Below are 24,900 nucleotides of genomic sequence, written 5' to 3' on the forward strand. Positions count from 1 at the left end.
TGTTGGCTCCGTTGAAAGCCGTCACTGCTTGCCGTTGCAGCGTCTCGACAGAGAAACCGACATCGCTTTTGCAATTTCAACTTGAAAGATACAGAGGGAACACTTACGGATAAGCTGACCTCTTGCAGTTAGACAGCTTGAGCTGCGCTACCACTCCGTGCCAGTGTCACTCACGTGTGTTTCGCGCGCCTCGGCGCATCAGTCGCGGGAGACCTCGAGGGACGCCGCTGCCCTTAGACGTTCGTAGCCGTTACTTCGAAGCGACCCCAGTTGCGTAATGAGCCATCACCGGTTTCCGCTCCACGCGGTCGGTCTCGGCGCAAGGAGACGGCGAACTTCCGCGGTCGCTGGGGCGCGTTGAGGGCGCAAGAAACGTGGCCGAATGCGATCCTGCCCCCGAACGCACGGCTGAGAAGCCGGCACACGGACGCTACCTATTCCAGACCCTTCTCCCGTGAAGAATTGTAGCGCGGGAAGACAACTGGTGTGTTAAACGATTTTTGGTGTCCGGCTGTATAATCATACCCTCTTTATGGATATCCGACCACTGTGAGCAATCTCATTAACGCATATTCCTCTACCACTGGATCGAAGTGTCCCAGGAGCAATGTTTTATGCAAAAATGCGTACCGCATGGAGCTAAGGCAGTAAATTGTAGTTTTTATATTTGTAGCATTACATTAGCAAATATATTCTCACGCAGCTTGTTCGGTTCCACATTCTAACCTGCTGCTCCTCGTGTATGCTTGTCACTTGGCATATATGTGAGAGCGCGATAGCACATCTATCCACCGTTTTAATGACAAGGGTTGATATATGCCAAGCTGTACAATCCCCTCCTGCGCGTAAATGCGATCCTTCCGCGAACGTTTACACCTTTGTTAACATTTTCTCGACACGCTGTCTTTGCGACCGTTACTCATGCGGCAAACGTTCCGTTCGCTCGGAAACAGATCGCGCTGAATAGTGCAGCCCGTTTGCGCTTGTACGTATTCACCAGTGATCTAGATTGGAACTGAAATAATATTATGCGACGCTTCCAGGGCGTCTCCGGCAGCGTTATCTCATTCGTAGTCCGCTGATCCGAAATGCCAGGTGTTGATTAATCGTCGTAATTGTGTTCCTATACGTAACCATCCGGGGGGCGCCGATGCTCTACCGGGAGCACGTTCTACATTCCCTGCTGCCCATGTGTAGCTGCGCCCATTTCTCCGCCGCCTCACTCTCGAGAAACCCGGAAGCGACGTCGCGAGAGGGTAGCTTTTTCTATATTTATTTATTTCGCGCGCGTAACAATCTCGCCGCCGTCTCGCGGAGGGAATCGCGCAGCACGCGTTTCCCCGAAGCGGAAGATGCGAATCGATATTGGCTCGTAAACAACGCACACGCACAGCCGCGCACACGAGGGGCCCACCGAAGCGGTGTAGCGGACCCGCAATTAAGCGCTCACAAAGGCCAATCTTTGGAGGGCCGCCGTGTTTGCGTGGAGTCAAAAGAAAAGAGGCAGTGCGAAGAGAGCCCGGCGGATTGACAACAAGCCCGTGTTCCGTTTCGCGTCGCTTCGCCTTTTGAGCGGTGAAGCCCCCCTACGGCACCACTTCCTCGAGTGAGGAGGCGGCCGCCGGAGAAGCGTGCCTTCGCCCTCGCAACTTCTTTCCCGCGCCGCCGCCCTCCGCTCCTAACTGTCGCAATGTAGCGGTGTCGTCTGCTTCCCTGCCACCGTCCGAACGAGCTCACCCATCTGTGCCCCCGCAAACATGGCCCCTTCGTCCGAGATGCCCTGAATAACGTCCACGCGACGCCGGAAAGGGCTACGCTGCCCCCGTGCATGGCGGGTGAGTGTCCTTCGCCTGCCACCGCGGTCTTGTTTTTGGTGGCGCCGTAGGGCCCGACGCCGCCGTCCATTACGTCTCTCGTTGCGCAAACGCTCAAGGCTCACCCCCAACGCCACGCGTTGAGCCGGGCAGCTTCGTAAGCGGAGCCACAACGCTACCGTCGCTTGTCGCGTGTGTCCGCAGTGGCGCGGCGGCGTGCGCCCTGTGTTTACGCCCACGCGGCTCTAGGCAACGGCACGCAATGCACCGGACGGCCGCATCACGTGACCCGCGCTCGGCCCGGGCCCTCGCCGAAACGCCGCGGGGAGCCCGTTGGCTAACGCGACTGTCCCGCTCTTGGCTCCCTTTTTTTCAGGGCGCTTTTTCATTGTGGCAGTATTCAACACTTCTGATTAAATGGGCTTCTCTCTTTTTTTTTTTTTTTTCTCCTGAAAGTGATGGTTTCCGTTGAATGGAGCTCGCTTTGTGACCTTTTCTCGGCTCTATCACTCTCCGTATCTTACACGTGTGGGCTTGGAGCCTAGCCGAGCGGCTGTCGATGGATCTGGCATGTCTGGGTGGGGGTGACGTAGAAGAAAGAAAAACGAATTCAGCCGGAAGTCGTGCACTGCCTTTTGCCGCACCTCTTTTTCATAGTGCTCTTCCGAGGAAGAAACACGCCTCAGTAAAAAAAAAAAAAGAAAAAGGAACGTCACAACGGATAGCCAGAGATCCAAACATAAAACTGCAAATAAGGAGCATTCCGGACTGCTGGCCGCTGGTTTAACGCAGCGAGGCGGGGGACCCTGCTGGCGGAAGTGGAATTATGAAACGTTGTGTCGTAGGTGCCCTTGGCGGCAATACTCGGCCGCTCGCAATTGAAGGGCTGCCGTTTCTTTCAGTGACCGCTGACACAAAACTGAGATTTTCCTCGACGGCGCCCAGTGGTCTGCTGTTGCTTTTGGTCCTTTGTTTGGACACGTTCAACGTCCCAGCGCCACAGTGGTCAACTTTGGCCGTGATTTTGCTGTCGTACTGCATATCTTCTACAGCGCTCATCTCTGGCGCCTTTGAACTCAGAAAGTTCTTGTGTGTGTTCGCACATTTCCCAGTAACGGTAGGCAACAGCGCCGTCTGTGCGAACGGAAACTGCGTCGCTCGTGTTGCTACGCGCACGTACAGAATGCTAAGATAAGACGCGAGCGAAAGTAGGCCGGGCAAAAGTTGAGGTGCTAACTTGCTACGACAAGGGAGGAATGGGCCATTGTTCCGCTCATTCTGTGACCGTAGTGTACTGGAGCATTCCGCACTCTTCTTCTGCTGCTCCAGTCATGTCTGTAGCATATATTCTTTATCTCCCCCGCTCTGTTTTCGTGTACATCGGCCGCCTGCATATCGCAGCACCACTCACCCATATCTGCACTCACCATACCACTTGCCCATATCATCCAAGCTAGTCATCAGTCCATCAATTTCGCATGAGCTTAGTCATTGCGAGTTCGGATCGAACATTCTTCACTGCAATCTGAAACCTTGCCGCTTGCGGCCAAAACAGAAGCGCCGGGATTTGTAGACGCTTGAATATATCATAAATCTCCCCTTGCAGAAACTTATCTGAAGAGCCTTTTTATCTCCTTATATTTCTCTTTCCCCACCCCTTAGTGTCCAGGGTAGCAAACGGGATTTCCTCTTATGGCTAACCTCCTTGCATTTCCTCTCTTTAATCTCTCGCTATCTGAGGAGCCAGCTATTGTTGTACAGTACGCGGAACCCTGAATCACTTCGTGCAAGGGGCCTTGGTGAGCGAACGCTGCGCATTGCAGTTATGAGACATTGAGCCAGAATAGTGACGGACGATGACCCGACTTTTGGAATAGTGACCTGGAAATCTAGCACCATGAATAAGAACGCCACAAAGGACGCGTAGTATCTGAGGCGAGCTTGCTGCATCAATTAAAAGCAGTTTTCCGCCAGGGAGCCGTTTTCGAATCTCAGTTTAGCTATTACAGTGGACTCACTAGGATTCAGGGTAACAAGTTCCGTGCATCAGGAGTTCCACTTACCGAGACATCCAGCTCAAAGGTACATAATATTCTCTTTTGAAAGGGGCAGGTACGTCAGTGCCAACAGCAAATAATAGGTGTATCAAATTTGATTACAAAGCTTCTTACAATGGTTCTACTTTCGCTGGAGTTAGCAGCAGTAAAGACCATAAAAAGAAATAGCTTAGTCAACAAAAACCGTTTTACTGAAGCAGCCACTCCAGCGAGAACGTATTTTGCGTGCGTTTCGAAGCAAAGGCTAAGCAAACTCGCCGCTTACCAACGCTGCCAACATAAAGAAACCACAGCCAGGCACCATCATGGTAGAGCCACACCGACCAATGCACTAACAAAAGCCAGCAAAAGTCACCCTGGCGACAAAGCGAACACGTGAAAACACCAAAAGGAAAGCATCCGCCCAAACAGCGATGCGTATCGCGATGCCGCTCAGGCTGACCGTTCAATTTCGTTCGCCGTTTTAGTTCCGTTCACCTGCAGTTTCCGTTTAACGAACTTCATTTTCTCTTTCTTTCTTTATCGTAAGACCAACGAACCGACTGTTCCATTTAAGCGGCAATTCCGTTTAACTCATTTCCGTTTAACGCAATTCTACTGTATTGTGAACACGATTACTTTTCAATAAGCAGAAAGTGCTGATTTAGCCCTTTTGTCGCCGTGTTAGTTTTCTATAATGGCTGTTTAGGCACCCTGCCGTTAACAGCGCAAAATGTAGACAACAGACGAGACAAGAAGACACCACAAGCGCTGCACGTTTATGAAATGTGCTTTATGGCCGGAACTTTTATCGGATAACCCCACGTTATCGTCCTTTGATAGCTGAACATTTTATCCTTTGTGGAGAAGCCGGCGACTCAATAGTTGCCAACATTTTCGATTTCATCCGAATAAATCACTCACATCACGTGATTTTGTGGAGTTCGTTGTGATGTTTTATCTGCGGGAGCTAAAGTTGTTTATTAAACGACGACACACCAGGGAAATAAGCCACCGAAGCGCCGACTATCCCATTAATCGAAGATAAACTGCAGCGACGAAGGAATGTCGAAAAAAATAACGGAAACGAAAGTGACAAGAAAAAAATATTGCAGCGGAGTAAAACACTTGATAAGTCGGGCATATCCTGCTCTGCGATATGCATGGCCAGAGTGCGATGTGTCAGCAACATGCTAACGATCATTCAGAGTAGTCACTACCGTGATTGTAACATGACTGTCGTGTACAGTCACTGCACGAAATGTGTTCATAATCTGCTGTTTGCTCATGTGAACTTGCCCGAATATTTGGTACTTTCTCTGGTGTAATGCGCCGTAATATCTTACATATATAGTGCCCCTAGTGATCTGTTGTACTGTGTGCAAGGCTCCTCTTTTTTTTTTTTTTTTCCTGTACTAATGTGTGACGAATGTACTTTAAATAAAAAATGCAAGGACGAAGACGCGGCAGGGGTTCGTTTTGCTGTTTTGGGTCGTGACTTAGTAAGATGTACAACATCACACGCCTTACGTTTCCATTCAAGCGAGTCTTCAATGGACAGCGCGCGGTTAGCAATAAGGCCACCAACTTGCTACGCAGTGTCTCTCATCGAGGTCAAGCAAGGTCAGCCGATGGGGATCTCGAAGATGTATGCGTATCGGTTCATCAGAAAAGTCACCAGATAACGCTGACTGAATCGTCTACGCGCTCAGATGCACCGATATGCGTACACGGTGGATACGCTCGGGGCCCCGCGCAGCAGACAGCCGCCCTCGGTGTCCTTAGTGTTCGCGTCTCGACATGGCTGCAGTTGTCCTCCGAGGCTCCGATATAAAGTCGCACTGCTCGTTGCGTGGTGAAGCGGAGCATACTGTCGTGCTAGTAACCTTCTGGTTGTTCGAGGTTTTCTTGTCGGACTTTCTTGTGTGAAGCCGAGCGCTTCGCACTTGGCGCATCTGGCTTTCCTGCTCAGCGTTCGTAATGTTATCCGTCTTATTACGCATTGAGGCGAGTTGGTTTGTCCCTGACGAATCCACGAATCTCCTTTTTTTCATTTGCGTTTTTTTTTCTAGAACTGCGCTTGCTAGGTATTCCCTCTTCCATTACTTTTTATTTTTTACTTTCTGTTACCGTGAATTTCCTCATTGCGCACTTCCTATAGGATCCCTTGTCACGAATATGAGTTATGGGGATCTACCTGTATACGCCTACATGTATTACTTTCTTGACGGTAATAATAAACTGTCTTGATGACGATGACAAAATAACGGCTGCTAAACAGGGCAACGCCGTGATACCGGGATGTTACCTATAAAGCTGAGGCTGTCGCGAGTCGGTCATCCACTACTCGCAGCACTCGCCGCCGGGACGCGTTGCACAACTCCTGCTCCTGACTGCAGGACAAGCTGCTCTTACGCACACCAGTCACGTTTAAACCCGGCAACGCCCAAGGCTTCACCTGGAGCGCCGATGTCAGAACACGTCAAGTTTTGCGCAATGAGCTTCGGTTCGTACGCGCACCCAAGTCCGCGTTCATTGTCGTAATTGATTGGTGCGTTCATGCCCGATCTAAAATGGGGCTCGTCGTCTGCTCTGCTGCAGCTCACGTCTTAACACGCTGTAGAGGTTAGCGTTATGACGCCGTCAAATGTATCGCGTAATGAGCAAACTCTTACAAAGGCTGTCATTTCGAGACATCTATGTAGCCAAACTGATGAATCAATAGAAGCGCCGAACGAGTCACCCTCAATTATAGAACGGTCCCTTGATTTCACACGTTCAGTAGCTCTGGCATCATTGGCGTTGTTTAGGCTATATAAAGACGCTAACTACACAAACCATTACACACACATTACGTAAATCGATTACACGTCTCATTTGTATGTAATAACGAGCCAAAGCTGTTCTTACGTGCTACATCGCCGTGCTACATCGTGCTACATCGCCGTGTATTACTGAGCCATACAGGCGCTTGGCTGGTTCCCTTTGTATCACGTGGTTTCGGCATACAAAAAGGAGGCGCGCAAGAGCGCTGCAGTGTTCGAGATGGCAATAACGTAATAGCAAGTTTTGGCTCTGGAGAATCTGTACTTTCGACGTGTACCTCCGATCGAAGCGGCACCCACTGTTCTTTCTTGTTTCTTTCTTTTCGTCTTTTAACACCCTTCCCCGTATAGGGTAGCAAACCGGCTGTGCATGTCGTTGAGCTCCCTCGGCCTTTTTCTTACACACTCTCTCTCTTTGTTCGGCGTTTGGGGATTGCACCGTTGGGAATTTCCAACGTCGTGTGCACGTCATATTCTAAGCAGGCACGCAAAACACCAGTGCCACCCCGACAGTGAGGCGGGCATTAAACCCGCACCAGTAGACGGGAGCCGATTGGCAATTCTCGAACATTGCAGGAGGGTTTGAATTAAATTCGCTCCACCCCATCGGAAACTAAGCAAAGCAGAACATGTCAACTGGAGGAGGTCGCAAACTAAAGCTTACCCACACCTGCATCTCCTACACGAAATAGATATCCATATGAGTGGTGCGGGGCCGAGCCCACGCTAGACCACATCACGTGGTAGGGCACCGAGGTGCCTCGCGAAAACATTAACGAAACCGCAAAGCGAGGCGCAGGCCTTGCTCTCCGGCTCGGAGGCGGCGGCCCGGGGGGCGCTGCCGTACTCGAGGCGGGCCCAAGAGCGCACGCCAGTGGAGCCCTGGAATAGGGGCCCCGACCAGCCTGAAGACTGCTCGTCACATTTTGTACAACAAAAGTTTTCTACTGCTACTACTACGGGCGACAAGTAGGCTCGCTACCTCGTGCTTTACAGAAGGATATGCTTTTGGTAACGAGGCGTAAGCACGCGCTGCTCTCTTATGCGGCGCCAGTGACGTCATGGCGGCGCTCCTTTGGTTCCTTCCACCGTTTGTCTGATCCATGGCGCCTCGCACAGGTCGTTCGCAAATTTTGCAATTTCCCTCGCTAGGCTTTGCGAACAGCCTCTCCGCGACTGCTCTCTGGATACAGAACAGAACGAGGCGTTTTCGCTCCGAAAGGGCTCGCCACAGGAGGGGCAATCTAGTGCAGCGCACACTGCTGATCTCCGGCGCGAAAACATAAGTCGGTCTCCCCCCCGCACGAAAAACGGCTTCGGCTGTTTTTCGCGGTGAAGTTATTTCCACAACCTGTGGCACTGCTCAGACATTTCTCATACGGTATAGCCGTGCGGCTTAAATGGTTTTGTGGGCATTTCCCCGAGTTTCATGACTTTGGCGTTTAACAGATTTCGCGGTCCGTTTGCGCTTGCAATACTCAGGCGGGAGGAAAATGTGAACCCTATTTTGAACTGGTGCACTTGTGGCTAAAGACCCGGCGGGCGCTTTTTGGGCACCAGAGAAGCATGTCGAAGGGAGAGTGAGCTTCCATAGCTGCTATAAGCTATATAATCAATGCACTCACTGCCGTTCTTGCTTCAAATTTTGTTTTTCTTTTCATGGACTAGGAGGCGGAATTTATTGTTGGCGTGTGCCAGACATTCGTAAGTCTTTCACGGAAAGCAGCCATGGTTCTCCATGCCGCAGTGGATATGTTGCTTTGTCATTTTCCCGTGCGGCCAGGTAGATCGGTCGCCTTTTCTTTTTCTTTGTTTAACGAACTGCTCCACCCTGAAATGCCTTCTTTGGCATTCTACATAAGCGCGCCGCAATACGTTAACGTGGGCGCAGGTTGCAGCGAGGGCAAACGATTTGCGAAAGCTTCATTTCCCGGAAGCATTATGCATTAGGCTTCAAGTAGCTGCCGAGTGGTGACAACGCTGAGCCGATTAGCTTGTAGCATCTTCTTCCTTGGGCAAAATGCGGTTGAGATAGTAGGTTTTCGTTCCGATTAATTGATTTGACTCACGACAAAACGCTGGATACCTATGTATAAAAGCGCTCGTTCATGCTGAGCCAATTTGTTAGCTTGAATAGGCTTACGTATATTACTTCTACACCGGCTTTTGTTGCTCGGAACATGCCCATGCACCGAAGTAATTACGAATTTTTCTTGTATGTCAGCAGAGAAGTACCTGGATATTCGCGACATCCTTCCTCAGTGATTGCGGTTAATTTCAGCGTTTAGACTACATCGGAACGGCACATTTCTCAGCCTCGTCGTCGTCGTTGCGAGTGGCTGCGGCACATACCCACAGTGGGGATTGGCCATGAATCGCCTAAACTGTGTGTCTCGTTTCTCTGTTTTTGTCGTTTTTGCTCCTTAACCTAAAAGAAGGCCTCAGACTTCTCTGCTAGTTGACTATAGTCGGATGCAACTTGAGTCTGCAGAGCCGCGCCCACGCCCGCATAACCGCCAGCCATTGTTCCTCCACGAGGCTGCAAATAGTTCGCGCTTCAATCTTTTCCGGTTACCTAAATCAGGCGGTAACTACAAAAATAAAGCTATGAGCGCGTGATTTTACACGTTTTCACTCGTCTATTGTAGTGGAATGGCGAAAGCCTAATTCTTTTTTGAACTCGAACAGCACGCTTGATTCGCTGCAACTATATACTGCCGAGTTTCACTTCAGTTGGCAGTGAAGTTTCACGACTAAAACGGGCTCAGCAATGACATGAATTGTAGCGAGGACTTTTGAAGACTGCAAGGCTCAGACTACATACTTCTTGCCCATTTCTGTTGCACACTTTATCGCTTCCGCCAATGAAAAGACTCTTCAAGAACAGCAGACGCTCCGGAGCTATCAAGTACGACGCCATTGTGAAAACGTCGCGTGATGACGGCTTTGTTTGCTTCTGTGATTGGTTAGCGGAGTCACACAACGCCGCGCAGCCCGTGTGCCTTGGTTGCCAACCGCTGTTTAGTATTATGTTGCATCCTACTATAAGAAAAAGTTTACGGAAGTTCAGTTGAGCGTTTCTTTCATTTATTTACTGCATTTTATTTGTGATCAGGGCTTTAAATATGTATAACTCGGATCATTGCGGCCGATCATTGCGGCCGGAGCATGAACAACTACACGTACGTGGTCAAATTTAATCCGGTAGCTTCCACCACGGCGTCTGTCATAGCCGCTGTGATGGTTTGGGACGCTAAGGTCAAAAAATCGAAGTACCAGTCATTGAGTATATCACGCAACGGTGACCCAGTTGTACCGGCTTGCCGTACCTCTGTCGCACACTTTCGAGCTACCCTGTTGCACCTTAAATCGATGCTTGCGTGATTGTCGCTTGCCCGGTTTTCTTGGTCTGCGGCGCCGTGTGTGCGTCGGCGCGTCTGCCGCACCTCTGGTTTGCAGTCAGAAGCCTCGTAGGATTCCCAGAGATTCTCGAAATCCTGGATGCACGTTTTCCAAGGACTGCTTCGGGTGTTCGGTGACAGCCTCTTGACGTGAGCCCAGTTATGAGAGGGCTACGGGAAGTATGAGCTCGCCTTCAGAAGGTGACGCCGTTAGCATACTGGAGACAAACGACCTTATGAATGAATGAATGTTTATTTTGACAGAAATAAAATACAAAGAATCTCTGTCAAAGAGGCTGACAAAAAGGCACGAATGCCTGACTAAGTGTCAGTCCCCTTCCCCGACCCATTCCCAGTGCACAAAACACTCAAGCACACAGGGCAAGCATGGTACACAAAGTGGATACATATACAAAAAAAATGAAAAGTACATGAAATATGTAACAGAAATACTGAATTTGATTTGTGTACAAAAGAATGAGAAGTCATACCTGAAGCGACAGCAAATACATGTTCACTTTTTTTTTGAAAATGTTTAGGGACGGTGATTCATTTATTATAGTGAGTAAGCCAGGGTGATGATTCAAAAAATCTGCAACTATGAATGCCTGCTTTTGCATGCCGTAATTGGTACGGATCTTGCCCTTGTTGTAAATTAATTGCCTTGTGTTATATTTATGTTCATTCGGGAGGTATGTTTTAAAAAAGGCGCTTTCATTGAGTCTTACCTCTTTAAATATTGCAATGGCTGTTTTTTTGTTAATAAGGTTTTCTAATGTTAAAATACAATTCTTCTTGAAAAGCGGAGCGGAGTGGCTTCTATAGGGCGCATTCTCAATTACCCGAATCATGCGTTTCTGTAAGGTTAGTAAACTATGGATGTTAGTTTTCGTTGTGGTACACCACACAGATAAACAATATTGGAGGCGCGAATGCACTAGGCTATAGTATAATTGTTTTTTTAATCTAGAAGGTAATAGACGTTTTAATTTATTAATAACACCGATGGATCTTGCAATTCTGGTTTTAATGTTGCCGACATGACTGGACCAGTTTAAGTTTTCTTCAAACGTAACACCAAGGAACCTCTGGCACGTAGAGCGTATAATGACTTCATCACGGAATTGTAACACTAAGCTATCATCAATACCTTTGTTACGAGGCCGAAAAATGATGTATTTTGTCTTTTTAGTGTTTAATTCCAATTTATTTCCTCTAAGCCAGTCTGAAAGATTACTGAGCCAAATATTTGCTTCTTCCTCGAGAGTAAGCAAGTTTCCACCAGAAAAGAAGATATTAGTGTCATCAGCATACATGATTATGTCAGGTGTCAGAGGCACGTTTGTGATGTCATTAATGTATAATAAAAAAAGAAGTGGCCCTAGGATGGACCCCTGCGGAACACCGTATTTGATTTCACCCATTGCCGATTTGGAATGACAAATGTATGTGTACTGTAGTCGGTTGGTTAAATAATTTTTAATTAGGTTAAGAGCAGTTCCCCTAATGCCGTACTCACTTAACTTTTGTAACAAGATATCGTGTTTAATGGAATCGAATGCCTTTTTAAAGTCAAGAAATATTCCTATTGTGTACAGCTTGTCCTCAAAGTTACTTATTATTTTTTCTTTGATCTTTAGCAGCGCCATTTCAGTACATTGGTGTTTTCGGAAACCGTATTGCTTTTCTGTTATAATATTATTTTGAGTACAGAAATTTAAAATTCTTTCGTTAATGACCTGCTCTACTATTTTGGAGAAAATTGGGAGAACTGAAATCGGTCTGTAGTTGTTCACGTCATTTCTGTCTCCCCCTTTAAAAACTACCGATACCCGTGCAATCTTTAATTCATCGGGGAATGCGCCAGTGCACAAAATTAAATTGCATATGTGCGACATCACTTTACAAATATGCAGCGCCACAGCTTTTATTGGTTCTGCCTTTATGTCATCTACACCACATGCTGTGGAATTCTTTAACTTTAGAAATAAGCTACTTATTTCAGCCTCGTCTGTCGGTGCAAGAAATAGCGATCTGCTCATACTAAATGGAATATAAGACCTGTAACTTGGGCTATCAGCATCAAACGCATCAGACGCTCCACATTGTAAGAAATGCTGATTAAACTTATCGGCCAGCGCACACCCTGTGAAAGATACTCCTTTATCCATAATTTCAAGAACAGGATTACGGTCGCTGTTCGGAAGCAGATCATTCAATGTTTTCCAAACTTTTTTTGGATCATTAAGAATATGAGTGAACTTATTCTCATAGTACCTCTCTCTTGCCAGCTTTATATCACGGCCCAATTTATTCCTGATCTTCTTGTAGTTCATTAAGTATTCTGGTTGTCTTGTCTTTATAAAAGTAGCGAATAGTTTATCACGTTCCTTTATGCGTTTTAGAAGGGCGGTGTCAACCCACGGTTTCCTGCATTTCTTACTTCTTGTAGCTTCTCTTAGAGGGAAAGCTTTGTGATAAAGGTCTTTGATTACGCCGAGAAAGTGAGTGAATGCCTTGACAGGATCCGTCAATGCGTATAATTCGGACCATTCCGCTTTGCTGACTGACGCTTCAAAATCAGCAATCGTATTCTTGGTTATCAATCTGTACTGTGAGTGTGTGTCATTTTTGCGCTGTCGGTACGCTTTCGTCTCACGTGTAAAAAACAGGAAAATAGGCATGTGATCGCTTACATCAGAGATGAGGACACCCGACACTAATCCAATTAATCGCGTTGTAAAACACAAGTCAAGTAGGCTTTCGGAATTGTTCGTCACCCTGGTTGGAACATTAATAACATTTTCGTAGCCAAACGAAAAAAAAACATCCAGAAACGCTTGTTTGGATCGGTCCATTGAAAGCAGGTTAATATTAAAATCACCCGTTACAATGAGGGGAGTGCCAAGCTGTGTACAAAAATCCAACATACATTCAATGAAATCTAATAACATGGATACAACACCGGATGGAGGCCTGTATATAACCACAAATATAGTATTCGCACACTTGATCATGAGGGACTCATAGTGCTCGTGTATTACAGAAAATTCAGAAATTACATCAAAGCATAGATCGTGTTTTACATAAATAGCGACACCACCCCCTTTCTTATGTTTTCGGGACAGTGAAGAACACTTATAGCCTGAGAAGTGTACAGCGTCGTATTCGTCGCGGAACCAAGTCTCAGAGAACGCTAAAATATCAAATTCATGCTGTATTTCATGTAGAAGCATGCAGACAGATTCGTGTTTGCTTTTTAAACTTTGTGCGTTCAAATGAAACAAAGACATCTGATTTCTGTCACGTAACTCTCTGCTCTGTCTGAAGGAAAGCTTGTCGTAGTACTTGCATTCCTGAAAAGGGATCGCCATCTTGAAGAATGCGCATAAAAAGCCATACTTCTAGATTATCTTATTCTGTCAAGGTCATCCATTGTGATAACCCTAATGACTCGATCACGAGGACCACGACGCACGAAGAATTTTCCATTCTTGTGCCAGGCGAACTTGTACTCCTTTTCAGCCGCCCGCGTCTTCATATGCCAGAAAAGCTTTTTGTTCTGTGCTGTGAGATTTTCATTCAGGTAAATTTTTGATTTTGACTTTCTCAGTTGCGTTTTTTTCCCGAGCCAAGCATCTCTGGTCACGCGAGATGTGAAGCGAACCAGGATAGGTGGGACTTTTTCTGATTTTTCTGTACCGATTGTTTCCTTTTCATCGTCAATTGAGTCAGCCCTGACTTTCAACGGAATGCGGTGGACGGCTTCAATGTCCTGTTTAGAAAGTTTTGGAAGCTCGAGATCAACCGCTAAGCAGTTCAACTTTTCTAGCAAGTTTTCATTGACATGATGCGGCAGACCATGCACTTCCAAATTCAGGCGTCTGCCGTACTGATCGATGTCATTCAAGTCTTTCCTAAGTTTGTCGATTTCTTGCTCTTTTACCGTGATCTCAAGTTTTTCCACACGCTTTCGAAGGCCTGCAATGTCTGAACTTTGCTGCTTCATCTCAAGGATGACCTCATCATATTTTGTAGCCATTTCCTGTATTGCCTGTTCAACGCTTGTCACCGTTTCTTTTATTTCTTCCAGAGCGTCTATCTTGACTTTCATTTCAAGCAGCACAGCAAGCTTGCGGTTTATTTCTGATATTTCGTTTTTTAGGTTCAATTCTGGTCCTTCGTCGTCATGCATGCAACGCTCCGCAGACCAGCGGTTCGGTCTAACCGGCGTCCGGACGCGAATGGTACCGCCATCGAAATCACCAGCCGCACCTCGTCGAAGAGGGCGCTGGGGCAACTAACGGTGCTGACGTCACGCGCGCATGTTCCCAGCAGCGAGCAAGGCACGGCCTTCCCTCGTAAAAACCGGCGTCTTGCCGCAACCGTTCCGGTGCCAAGCGAGTCGCCGTCCGATCGCCGAAAGGCGGCTGGCGCCGACTCCTCAAGGTCCCGCCCGCCTGGCCGCTTCCAGTTCCGCGCAGCCGCGGACCAGCGGCGCTCCTTCCTACACCCATGGTATGCTGGGATGGGGCAGCGTGTCGTCCGTGTAGCGAAACAATGGGAGAACCTTCTGCGACGACACCACCAGGAGGGCGCTGCGATCAACCGGCGTGCCTAGCGCGCGAAATTTAAATATGCTGTGCAAAACGTTCTGCATTTATAATTTATTAACTAATATGCTCTCAAAACACAATCGAAATCATTATAATTAGCAAAAAAAGAAGGAACTGCAACGATACATTAATAACGCCTTCTAAGCTTGCACGTTTCCAACCACAGATCAGCCAGTGTTCCTGATCGTCTGCTCAGCGTTTCGGTTGCAGAAAACAAACACTCGTATGCTCGTTCGGTTCGGTAAGCTGGGATGTATTTTTGTTATCAAATTATTTCGGAACACACAAGGATGAGAAGCCCAGGGGAGCACTTGCATGGTGGGTTACACAGAGAGAGAGAGAGCAAATGATAAAAGGATCCCTTTCATGTGGCATGAGCCAGAAAAGCGGTCGTGAAGTTGCACCGAAGAAAAAAAAAATAATGCTCTCTGACGAATGCAGCTACCATCGTGTGGACATTTCGCTGCGCAAAAGGGCGCCGAAGGGCAATAATACAGCCAAGAATAATAAGCTGTTGTGCTAGTCGCTGTGACATTTCTCAAAATAAACTCAGGTGCAAGTGAGCGTCTTTCCTCTCTTGGTCTCCTTTTTCCGCAACACTTCTGCGCTCCCCTTTGCAATATATGATAACAGCCAGTGTTCTCGATGTGCGCAATCAGAAGAAGCCCCGAGTTGTTCTAATCGTAGTGCAAGAATCTCAAAGCACAAAATAATGACTTTAAAACCCAGCGGTTGCCGTGCACATAAAGAAATGTGCGAACGCGGAGGGAAAAGCATGCAGCAAGCAATCGGCTAGTTCCGCACGGACACGCAAGACCGGCGCGACAATCATAATTGCTGATCTCGGAGGCCACGTGTTGCACCCGTATGGCTCCGCTTGCCAGTCAATGACTTCAGGCTGCAGCGATAGATGACGCTGCAGTAGACCGGAGTGCTCCAGCATCCCAGGCCGTCATCGCAAAAAGAGCCACGTTTTCGCCACAGGACGACACACTGCCCCATTTCCAGTGCACCATACTACTACTACACGTGTTCGCGCCGGATCTCGCGGAGTGTTAACATACGCGCAGTGGCCTGCCCAGAAATGTGTAGGTGGAGGACGTTTCCGCGGCGCTCGTTCAATGCACACGGAACGAGACTGCTCAAGCGTTGTGCTTTATTTCGTCCGGGTTTTGTTCCTGTTCCTGCAGCATGTATTTTGTGCAGTGCTCTGAATACTCTCACGTGACACAATTGTCCGTGCAGATTTGTGTGTGGATATGGATGGTTAGGACGCGATCTCCGACATCGCTAGTGGCCGTTTAACATCAGTGGACTCCATGTTCCTGCTCGCGACCTCTGGCGCTTGCCTGTTAAGCTATTGCGTCTTTGTTATTACCTAACTGTGCTCATTCTGTGTCTATGTAGCTGTTGTTATATATTTACTTCTTAGCATGTTCTTGCGACTTTTTCTTCTTATAAGAAATTTCGCACGTTTCCTGCAGTACTCGTTTGGGCTGAGTTTCCGCCAGAAGAAATATGTAGTTTCCGACAAAATGAACTTCGCAGCTTGACTTTAGCAAGCTACGAAAAAAGTCAAGTGCTGCCTCCTGTGTCCCGGACATCTTTCGGACGTGGGCGAGGCAGCATCGTTTTTCACTTCCCTCTCAGTGCGTGAAGCCCCCTTGGTGGAAGGACGATATGTGCGATTTCCTTGACCTACTCCGCGCTCGGCTTCGAAGTCCGGTGGCGAAACAGTTTCGCGCTGGAGGAACTGTGGCGTGCAGAGAACTACTTCCGGAAGCATCTGGCTCCTGTTTCGTTGCCTGGCGAGGTGGAAACTACATTAAAGAAGTTCGCGAGAATATTCTTCCCAGCAGCGGCTAACTGGGTATCACTCGAATAGGCCTCCTTTCTGTTGGCTTTGTCGTCAAGCTCTCACGTGCATCCCTCCGGCGTGCTCTAGCTTGGGTCTCCAGGGCAGGGGGCGTAATTAACAACTATGTGTAGACGCGTGCTCCCACACTATCGAAAACAGGTGTTGGTAAAGTGTATTACAACATTTTCAAACCCACAGCGCGAAAGTACACGGCGCACAGCACAGGAACGCCTGCGCTGTGTCGCACAGCCTTTCCGCCGACTATGTCGTGTGCCTTAGCGGTGCGCCGTTCTCGCTTCCGCGGCCCGAGTGGCGACTCTGACGCCTTCCGCTGTGCAGGCTACGAACGACGCGGCAAGTTTGTGACCGCGCTGCGCGCAACTAGCGACCCCCGCGGCGGAGTCGGGCGGGCACCGCGCAAGAGAACGCGGCGCGAGGCCAAGCGAACACAAAGATGACAGCCCCGGAGGATGGCGGCGGGGGAGAGGCGGGGCGGCCGTAACGGGACCCTCGCCGCGAGCGTTGCCCCCGTGCGCGTCCCTGGGAAGCCAACGCGCTGCTGCCGACGAGCGCGGCACACCTCGGCCGACTGCCGCAGGTGCCGTTGGCTGACGACGCGGGCGTAGCTGGCTCGCGCTGTCGGGCAGCAGCGGGCTTCTCCGCGGCTCAGACAAAGAATGCGTCACGGCGTCGTTTACTTACCGCCTGGCGCTGTGCTGCGGAAATCGTCAGTCCGATATGATCAGAACTCAGAGCGCACAAAGGACGTAGAAGAACACGCGCGTGGTGGAGCGCGTGTGGTGTGTTCCTTCTGCTACGTTCTTTGTGTTTTTAGCGCTCTAAGTTTTTATTATAATGCATTACCAACTGGGCCACATATCCACCCTTTTACATCATTGCAACTTCCATCACTTGCAGCTGGCTTTGCTGCTGAATTGGTTCATAATTACGGTGGGAAAAACGCGAAAATCGTCAGCAAATGACGTGAGAGTGAAAGTTAGTTGCTCGTGACGCTGTTTCCTGCCTGGTCGTTTTTTCACATCGTGTCGCGTCTTTTCCACCGCAATAATTCCACAATACGTTGCCTTTTGGATAAACCAATGTTGACGCGGTATAGGCAGCTAAGTACGTTGAATGTTCATACGAGCCCGTTTAGGGTCGCAAGTGATTGTGCAGCAGAAAGCAAAAGCTTCCGGACCATGTCATTTGCGAAAAGGATCAATATTTGAGACGAATTCGCCGCACAGCCTGAACCCTAGGTCAACCACATAATGATCCCATACGGAGAAGTATGACCTGCAGCATTAGATTGCATTGACGAAAAAAAAAATTCGCTTTTTCTTAGATTCCATGTTCCGAAATCTCTTACGGTTGTGGTGCATGGCTGTAATACTTTATTTCCACGATCTAATACAGTCTACGCAAAGGCATGCGTAGACTGCCTGTACACCGTGCAATATCGTTTGTTAGTTTATTCACACGTTACCTAGCTCGGCTATATGAATTTCACAATCGTCATGACGCGTGTATTTAAACAGCTGGAGAAAACAGCGAGGAAACGTTGCTTGTGTCTTGGTGTCAAAATTAGGTTACATCTTTCAGCTAAGTGGAATCGGGGAAACGCAAGGAAAGCCCTGATAGATTCTTAAGAAAGTGTTCATTTGCTGTGATATTCGGTCAGGCTTCAGGTAATATGAAAGGTACTCGATAGGTGCATTAGCGCAAGCTCTTGGGCCCCAGTTGGTGCATGATGAACTTGAAAAAAGGGGGCACCAGTGAAACACAAAGCACGCGCACACAAGGAAAAGGCGATCGACACGGACGGGCGCTGTCCGTCCGTGTCTAACGCCTTTTCCTTGTGTGCGCATCCTTTGTGTTTCGCTGGTACCCCCTTTTTTTCAAGTACTCGATAGTTGGCAGCTGCCAGGCTGTTGCCCGCTTCGGACATAAGAGCGTTCTCGTGCAGTAGTGGCGTTGTCGAAACAGCGGTATGTACACCGTGCAGTATCGTTTGTTAGTTTATTCACACGTTACCCAGCTCGGCTATATCAATTTCACAATCGTCATGACGCATGTATTTAAACAGCTGGAGAAAAAGGAAAATGCGACACCTTAGACCCATCAGGTGGTAAAAAACTATTCCAGAGCGCTCCACTTCGGCAGGCCTCATAACCCACGGTGTAGTTTCGAAACATTAAGCATCTTTTTTTTTTTTTTTTTTTTTTGAAAGCATGAAATGCTTTTAGCTCCTGTTGTCGGCGACCTTCAAGTGACCTTGAGCCAAAAGCCAGAGCCCTTATCCGGGCACTTAAACAAAAACATCCGGGCAAGTTGCCGTTTTCAGATGGGAAGACGACTTGGCGCCCGCAGGTGCCGCGTCCCAGAGCTTACAGGTACTCATCAACCCAGCATAATTCGGTACATTGGTCCCGCCAATCCCCCTCTACCCGCGTTGATTGGGCGGTGGGCTTTGGTTCGGGCCAACGGTCCTTCCCCGACAAGGGGGCTACTGTGGAGCAGCTCTGAGCTACTGTGCTCAGCATAAAAACAGCCATGGTGGTCCTGCGGGACTCTAGCCCGACAGACCCTCGGATTGGCTTAACAGAAAAGAGGTCAAGGCTAACAACCATGGAGACCACTAAAGCGATCAGCGGGGCAGCGCGACCGCACGAGGGTTCGCCACGACCGGTTCTGGCTCTGGCTTCCACTAAGGCTAACAAAAACATGGATTGACTGGCTCACACGGCCAAGTCGAGCGAGCTCAGACGCATGCTTCATAACTTAGTGGAGGACTTTCCACCGGACTCGTCAAAGATTACGGCAGGGCGAGCCCACACTTCGAGAAACTTCTCGCCCAAGTGATTCCGCTCCCGGGTGAGGTGGAGCCACACCTCCTTCCGTGCTTTAGCAAGCACTTCGGTAAGGCACGGCGCCCGCCCCCCTGAAACTGCATCACAGCGTGCTAAGCAAACTCGACAAGAATATGCACGAACTGGCTGATCGCCTGCTTAGGCAAAGGCTGCAAAAACGAACTGTCTGAAATGGTACACCTGGTATGCTAAAGAGAGTAGCTATCCGTTCAAGAAGTGCTCCGGGAAGCAAACACCGCGAAAATATATGGACCGTATCCTCACGACCGCCACAGAGAGGGCGCATCCCTCGAGTTGGGATGGCTATGAAAAGCCTGCAGCTCAGCGGCAGACAGCCCCGCGCCAGGCGGTACGTGAACGTAGCCCGCCTGGCGTCAAGGAAGCTGGCCATAATGAGCTTCCAGCTCGGCCGGTCGAAGGACAGCTCGTACCTTTGGCAATGCGGAGGAGAGCGGAGGTGAGGATCTCGACCAGCTCTAGAAGTGGAGTTGAAACTACATCGATGCCGGGGTGAGGCGTACCAGAGCATTGGCAGCCGCCGCATAAAAGGTGGACGGGGAACCTGAGCGAGGCACACAGTGAGAAATTGTACTTTACGTTAACAAATGGAGTCGAGTGCTAAGAAAAAAAGAAGTAAAGCTTTGAGTCACCGAGCATATCCGAGTTAAGAGCGACCTGGATCCACCTGACCTGCAGTGCAATAGCCACGATACCTAGGTCCGGAATTCCGAGTCCTCCCTTATCCTTAGGCAACTTAAGCACCTGTAGAGCTACACAACCGGTTGTCCCTTTCCAAAGAAAATGAAACAGAACCGTCTCCAAGATAAACTTGGTTGGAGTTGGGACAGGAGACACACATGCTACGTACGTGAGAAAGGAACACAGAAGTGACCAAAGAATTGTCGCTCGAACTGTCAATGGACATGACAACGCGCTGAATTCCTGAATCCTGGTTTCAAGCTTCTCCTTAGCTTGCTGCCAGTTTTCAGGAGACAGACCCTCTGGATCGAATTGCAAACCTAGAATTCCCAACTGCGTTTTCACGAGTAGACCATGAACGGGCTGCGGACTGGATTGAGCGGAATTCAAGTATACATGGCTGTATTTTTCGGCCGATTTCACCTTGCGTCACTCACCCTGCAGTAACCGTCCATGACATCGAAGACGGTGCAAGCTTATGCCTAGTCCGGGACGAGAATAGGCAAGTTGTTTGCCTAGGCGAACAGTGCAATCGGAGGGGAACCTGGTGCAAGTGGGAACCTGCAAATTCTACTGTCACAGGACAGCCTCTGCAGAAGCGGTTAAAAAGCGAGCACGCAGAGGGCAATTGAGAGAGGATCCTTCTGCCATACACCCCTACTCACAATGGGAAGTCTCCGAGGCGCGATCCTGTATGAGAAAGCAGAAGTTGATCGAGAATACAAAGCTTGGACCATTCGCAGAAAACTAACGCTAAAGCCAGTCTCTTCCGAAACTCGATAAACACACTTGTGGCTAACGATATTGACAGCCTTCTCCTGATCGAAGGAGCACATATTACCTGGAAGTTGCCTATCATTCACCGACAGGAGAAAGTCCCTTACTGCTAAACCGTGAAACTGAGTGGAACGCCCCTGGACGCAACATACCTGGTATGGACCCAAAACAGTGTTGAGCAATGGAGTGACTCGCATACACGGACACTTTGCTATCAGTATGTAGTCGCAGTTCAGAAGTGTGATTGCACTCCATGCTCTTAGATCGCTGCTTCTCGAGTCATTGTTACAAAGGAGAAATCTGTAGCCCCTCTCTTTGAGACGCTGACAAAGTTTCACTAAGCAACCTGTCCACCAATGATGTGAACGGCTTCCCTACCAGTTTCGAAAACTTAACATAATATTCAGCTGTCAAACCATCGGATTCTGCACTCAATTGTGCTTCATAGTCTTCACAGCTGAAAAGAGTTCCTCGGTTATTGCTGAGTCACAAACTTCTGGTGGCTCAAGAGGTGAAACGAATGGAAAGACAGCTGGAGTGGCAGCTGGTTCGGGACGCAAGTTCTTGTAAAAGGGCCTCGCCAGTGCAAGAACTCCATCTGGTGAATCGACTATGCTTCCATCGCTTGGATCTACTAGGGAAGAGAGAGTTGCGCTCTTCCTTGTGGCTCTCAAGCCATCCCAGAGTTGCTGCAGGAGTGTCCAAAGATCCTTTCGCAGTGAGGCCAGCGCAGGAGCGGCACCAGGCCCGCGAGACAGTGGCTTCGAGGGCAGGAGGATCGCGTTAGAGGCAATTTTAATCTCCTCGCGCGCTCGACCCTTGTCCCAAGACCTGAATCATTCGCGCACACTGGCCTTCACTTCGTCCCATTATGTGCCTTCTAGATTAGCTCTGTTGTGGAGAAAACTGTGGACGATGCCTCTGCGGTTGCCCGCCTGTCCTTTCGGAGTTGTCGATTTAGACGCCACGGTCTCTTACCTTACGAGACTAAGTTGGAATCGGCAAACCGCAGAATTAGGAAGCAGTGGTCGCTAAGAGCAATGGAAAGCAACCGGCAAGAATGCATACTGTGAGCCAGTGACGATGAGATGTATAAACGATAGATGTGGCTCTGCGCACCCTTCCCTGTCCAAGTCATTTCTGACTGTCCAGGGCGAAGCACGTGCCAAGCATCAACCAGTCCCAGCCCATCAACGAGATCTTGCAGTACTACATCTCCAGCCTTATCTCAGAATTTTGGAGTTCTTTTGTAGGATACGCGATGTAGCTGCTCTGAGATAATTCAAATCTCCCACGAGAATAAGCAAAGAGGGGCCTACCAAGTAGGAATCCAATGCAGGGAAAACTCTCTCTGTCCTTTACCCTTGCATAGAGTGCACCGTTAACAATTCGAATGCCAGAATAAAGATCCACTGACAGGATACGGCCCTCGGCGTCCCTGGCATGACGTAGAGCAAAGCCACTAAAATCCGGTATCAAAATTGTAGCTGTACCTCGGCAGCCCGACTCGCCATAACTCCAGAAAGACCTGGTGCGAAAAGACCTGTGCAAGTGGCTGATCTGACCTAACCTGTGGACATAAGTTTCTTGAAGTAGTAGAATATCTCTTATTAAACTCAGCTATGCGAATAACCTGTAGCTCTTTTAAAGCTCGAGGCAAACCTCTACAGTTCAAAGTAGCTATAGTTAAAGAAGCCATGTTGCTTGGAAGAAATCTAGCTGAAACATGAAAGAAAAGAAAAGAAAGACAAGAAAATAGCTAAGGAAAGGAAAGGCTACTATTGAATAATACTAGCCGGAAAGAACGGAAGCTGCAACTGCCTGTGAGGAAGTCTCCCAGGCTGGAGACCCCTCGATCGTGGAACTGTACGAGGGTTCTGACAAAATTGGGCACTCGCACTCGAGACGCTTACAATGTTCGCAAGGAGAATTTTCCTCGCCTTCCGAAGGAAACTCAGTGTCCGATTCCGATTCTGAAGCCGGCACAGCACTGCGTTTATATACAGGAAGGCCAGGCTCCGAGCCATGGGAGCCACTGCTGTCCGAGTCCGGCGCCCGCTGCGCGGCCGCCTTCCCGGTTGACGATCCAGAGCGCTCCGCGCTGCTTCTTACGGTTCTTGCTAACCACCTGACGGGAACGAGCATCGGTGGGCGCAGCGGGCGCACAGCCTCTGCCACAGGGGCAGCATCGGGCGCCGCGCGTCGCAGCGCCAGACAGCAGGGGAGCGATTGTGTCGGAATTCGCGGAACCTCCATTACAACCGGCAGTGTCTACCACGCTCACAGAAGCTCAGAGAAGTCCTTGTTCTCCACTTCTACTGCTAGGCTTTCTACTGCCGAAGCAAACGTCTGCTCTGGTGCAGATTCCTGCTGTTCTGGGCACGCGGCTACTGACGAGTAGGGGCAGACGGTACACGCCGAGACGTCTCTGCCGCATCGTACGCACGCCGCGTCACAGGCCTCGTGGCCGAACTGCTCGCAGCGTGTCCCACGCGGCAGCCTGGTGACCTCCGCAAGTTGCACCTACGATACAAACGAACGACTTTCTCGTACTCGAACTAGACACCCCGCTCACTGGAACGGGCCGCATCATCTCCATACGAATGCGCCGATTCCCTGCATGTTGCATGCCAGAGAACCCTGGCATGCAACTCTTCGGCGATCCCTTGGATCCTACCAAATACCTCTAGCTCGCTAAGAAGAGCCTGGTCTGGAAGATACGCAGGGTAGCCATAACCCCTTACCATATTCGAACGAACACCTCGCTACTCGACCCTAACTTCAACATCGCCAACCTTCAAAGTGGGATCAGCTGAGAAGCGATCAGCCCAGGCCACATGCATACGCTTGCGTCCGTGCGACCATGAATACGCAGACAGGGCGGCAAGGCTCGTACGCGTCGAAACATGGCGCGATCTCGGTGAACAGCGCCTCTCTGTTATCCGACACGCTTGGGCTACTGCCTCGCGTCGTCGCGCCTGACTATGCAGCTACGGCACGGTACATTCAACTCTCAGTGAAGCAGATTTGTATCAGGCAAGCAATTGCTTAACCTTTCCTTTTTGTGCTGATCTGGCAGCTCTAAAAATATAGCAGTTACGTTTATAGGTATCGAAGCATTTTGAAATACCGTCAATAACAAAGTACGAAGCAGTGTCTCCCAAGGAGTCCGCGTGTGAGCCCAGTGAGCGCGGGCTGTCGTGCGCCTTTGTGCATGCAAACCACCATTTCTCGCGAAGCGCGACAGGTGGAAGGCGCGCAGACGCGAGCTTGCGCGCGTCCGCAAGGGTACGTGCGGTCTTAAGCGTCACTTCGAAGCGAGCAGCTCCGAAATCCTGCACTGCCTTCACATCAGACTGCCAAAAAATGCTGTACTAGCGCCTTACAATTTTCGACATTGGTTGCGCCTTTCGGGGCGCGACCAAAAACATGAGCAGCCGAAGGCGCGAAGGCGCCACAATCGCTGTGAAAGCCACGTGGCGACCGCGCTTATAGCCGAAGTGAAGCTAACACAGAATGACTGTAACAGCTAAAAAGTAAACCTAGTTCCTCGCAATGAAAGCTGACAAAACAACGAAGCTGGTGGCCGTTTTCTCGAGTTTGAACACGTGTTAAGCGCGATTTTGATGTCTTTTGTCTCGCTGTCGTCATTTTTCTAGATACGAGCTTGGGTTCCGGATTGCGCACACTCTTCAGTTGTGTGAGGTTGTGTTCAGCCCACAGTCTATCACACACCTTGCAGCTGTGGCCGCACTCACGCTCGAGGTACCCTCCGCGGGAGGAATCTCTCTGCGTCGACGTCTTTGCTCGGCCTCCTACTCTCGAAGTTATGGGTTAGCTTGCCTCTGCTGGCGCTTGGCTTCCGTGGACTTCTCTTGAAAGTGGGCGTTGCCTTGCCTCCACCGGCGCTTGGCTTGCGCTTCTCGAAGCTCGGGACTTGCGCGGCGTCTGCGCTGCCACTCGCGACCAACGGAATCCATAAGGCGAAAGGGGGCGCGCTGGCG

At 49.4% G+C, this 24,900-nt stretch overlaps 1 protein-coding gene across 6 annotated transcripts in view; it reads left to right on the top strand.

Annotated features, from left to right (window-relative positions):
• Positions 1-24,900, top strand: part of Hr3 (nuclear hormone receptor 3 ROR-beta) — a 162,156-nt gene that overhangs the window by 974 nt on the left and 136,282 nt on the right. Inside the window, exon 1 of one of the 6 annotated variants that reach the window (XM_075693842.1) lies at positions 1,634-1,835. The exons of 4 other annotated variants lie outside the window; for them this stretch is intronic. In XM_075693842.1, coding sequence (XP_075549957.1) covers positions 1,829-1,835 — 7 coding nt within the window. In that variant the 5' untranslated portion in view covers positions 1,634-1,828. Of the gene's footprint in view, positions 1-1,633; positions 1,836-24,900 lie in introns of those variants that run through there. One more of the 6 variants, XM_075693845.1, reaches the window with a different exon arrangement.

The sequence above is a fragment of the Dermacentor variabilis genome, chromosome 5, assembly GCF_050947875.1.
Source record: "Dermacentor variabilis isolate Ectoservices chromosome 5, ASM5094787v1, whole genome shotgun sequence".
Classification (NCBI taxonomy): Eukaryota; Metazoa; Arthropoda; class Arachnida; order Ixodida; family Ixodidae; genus Dermacentor; species Dermacentor variabilis.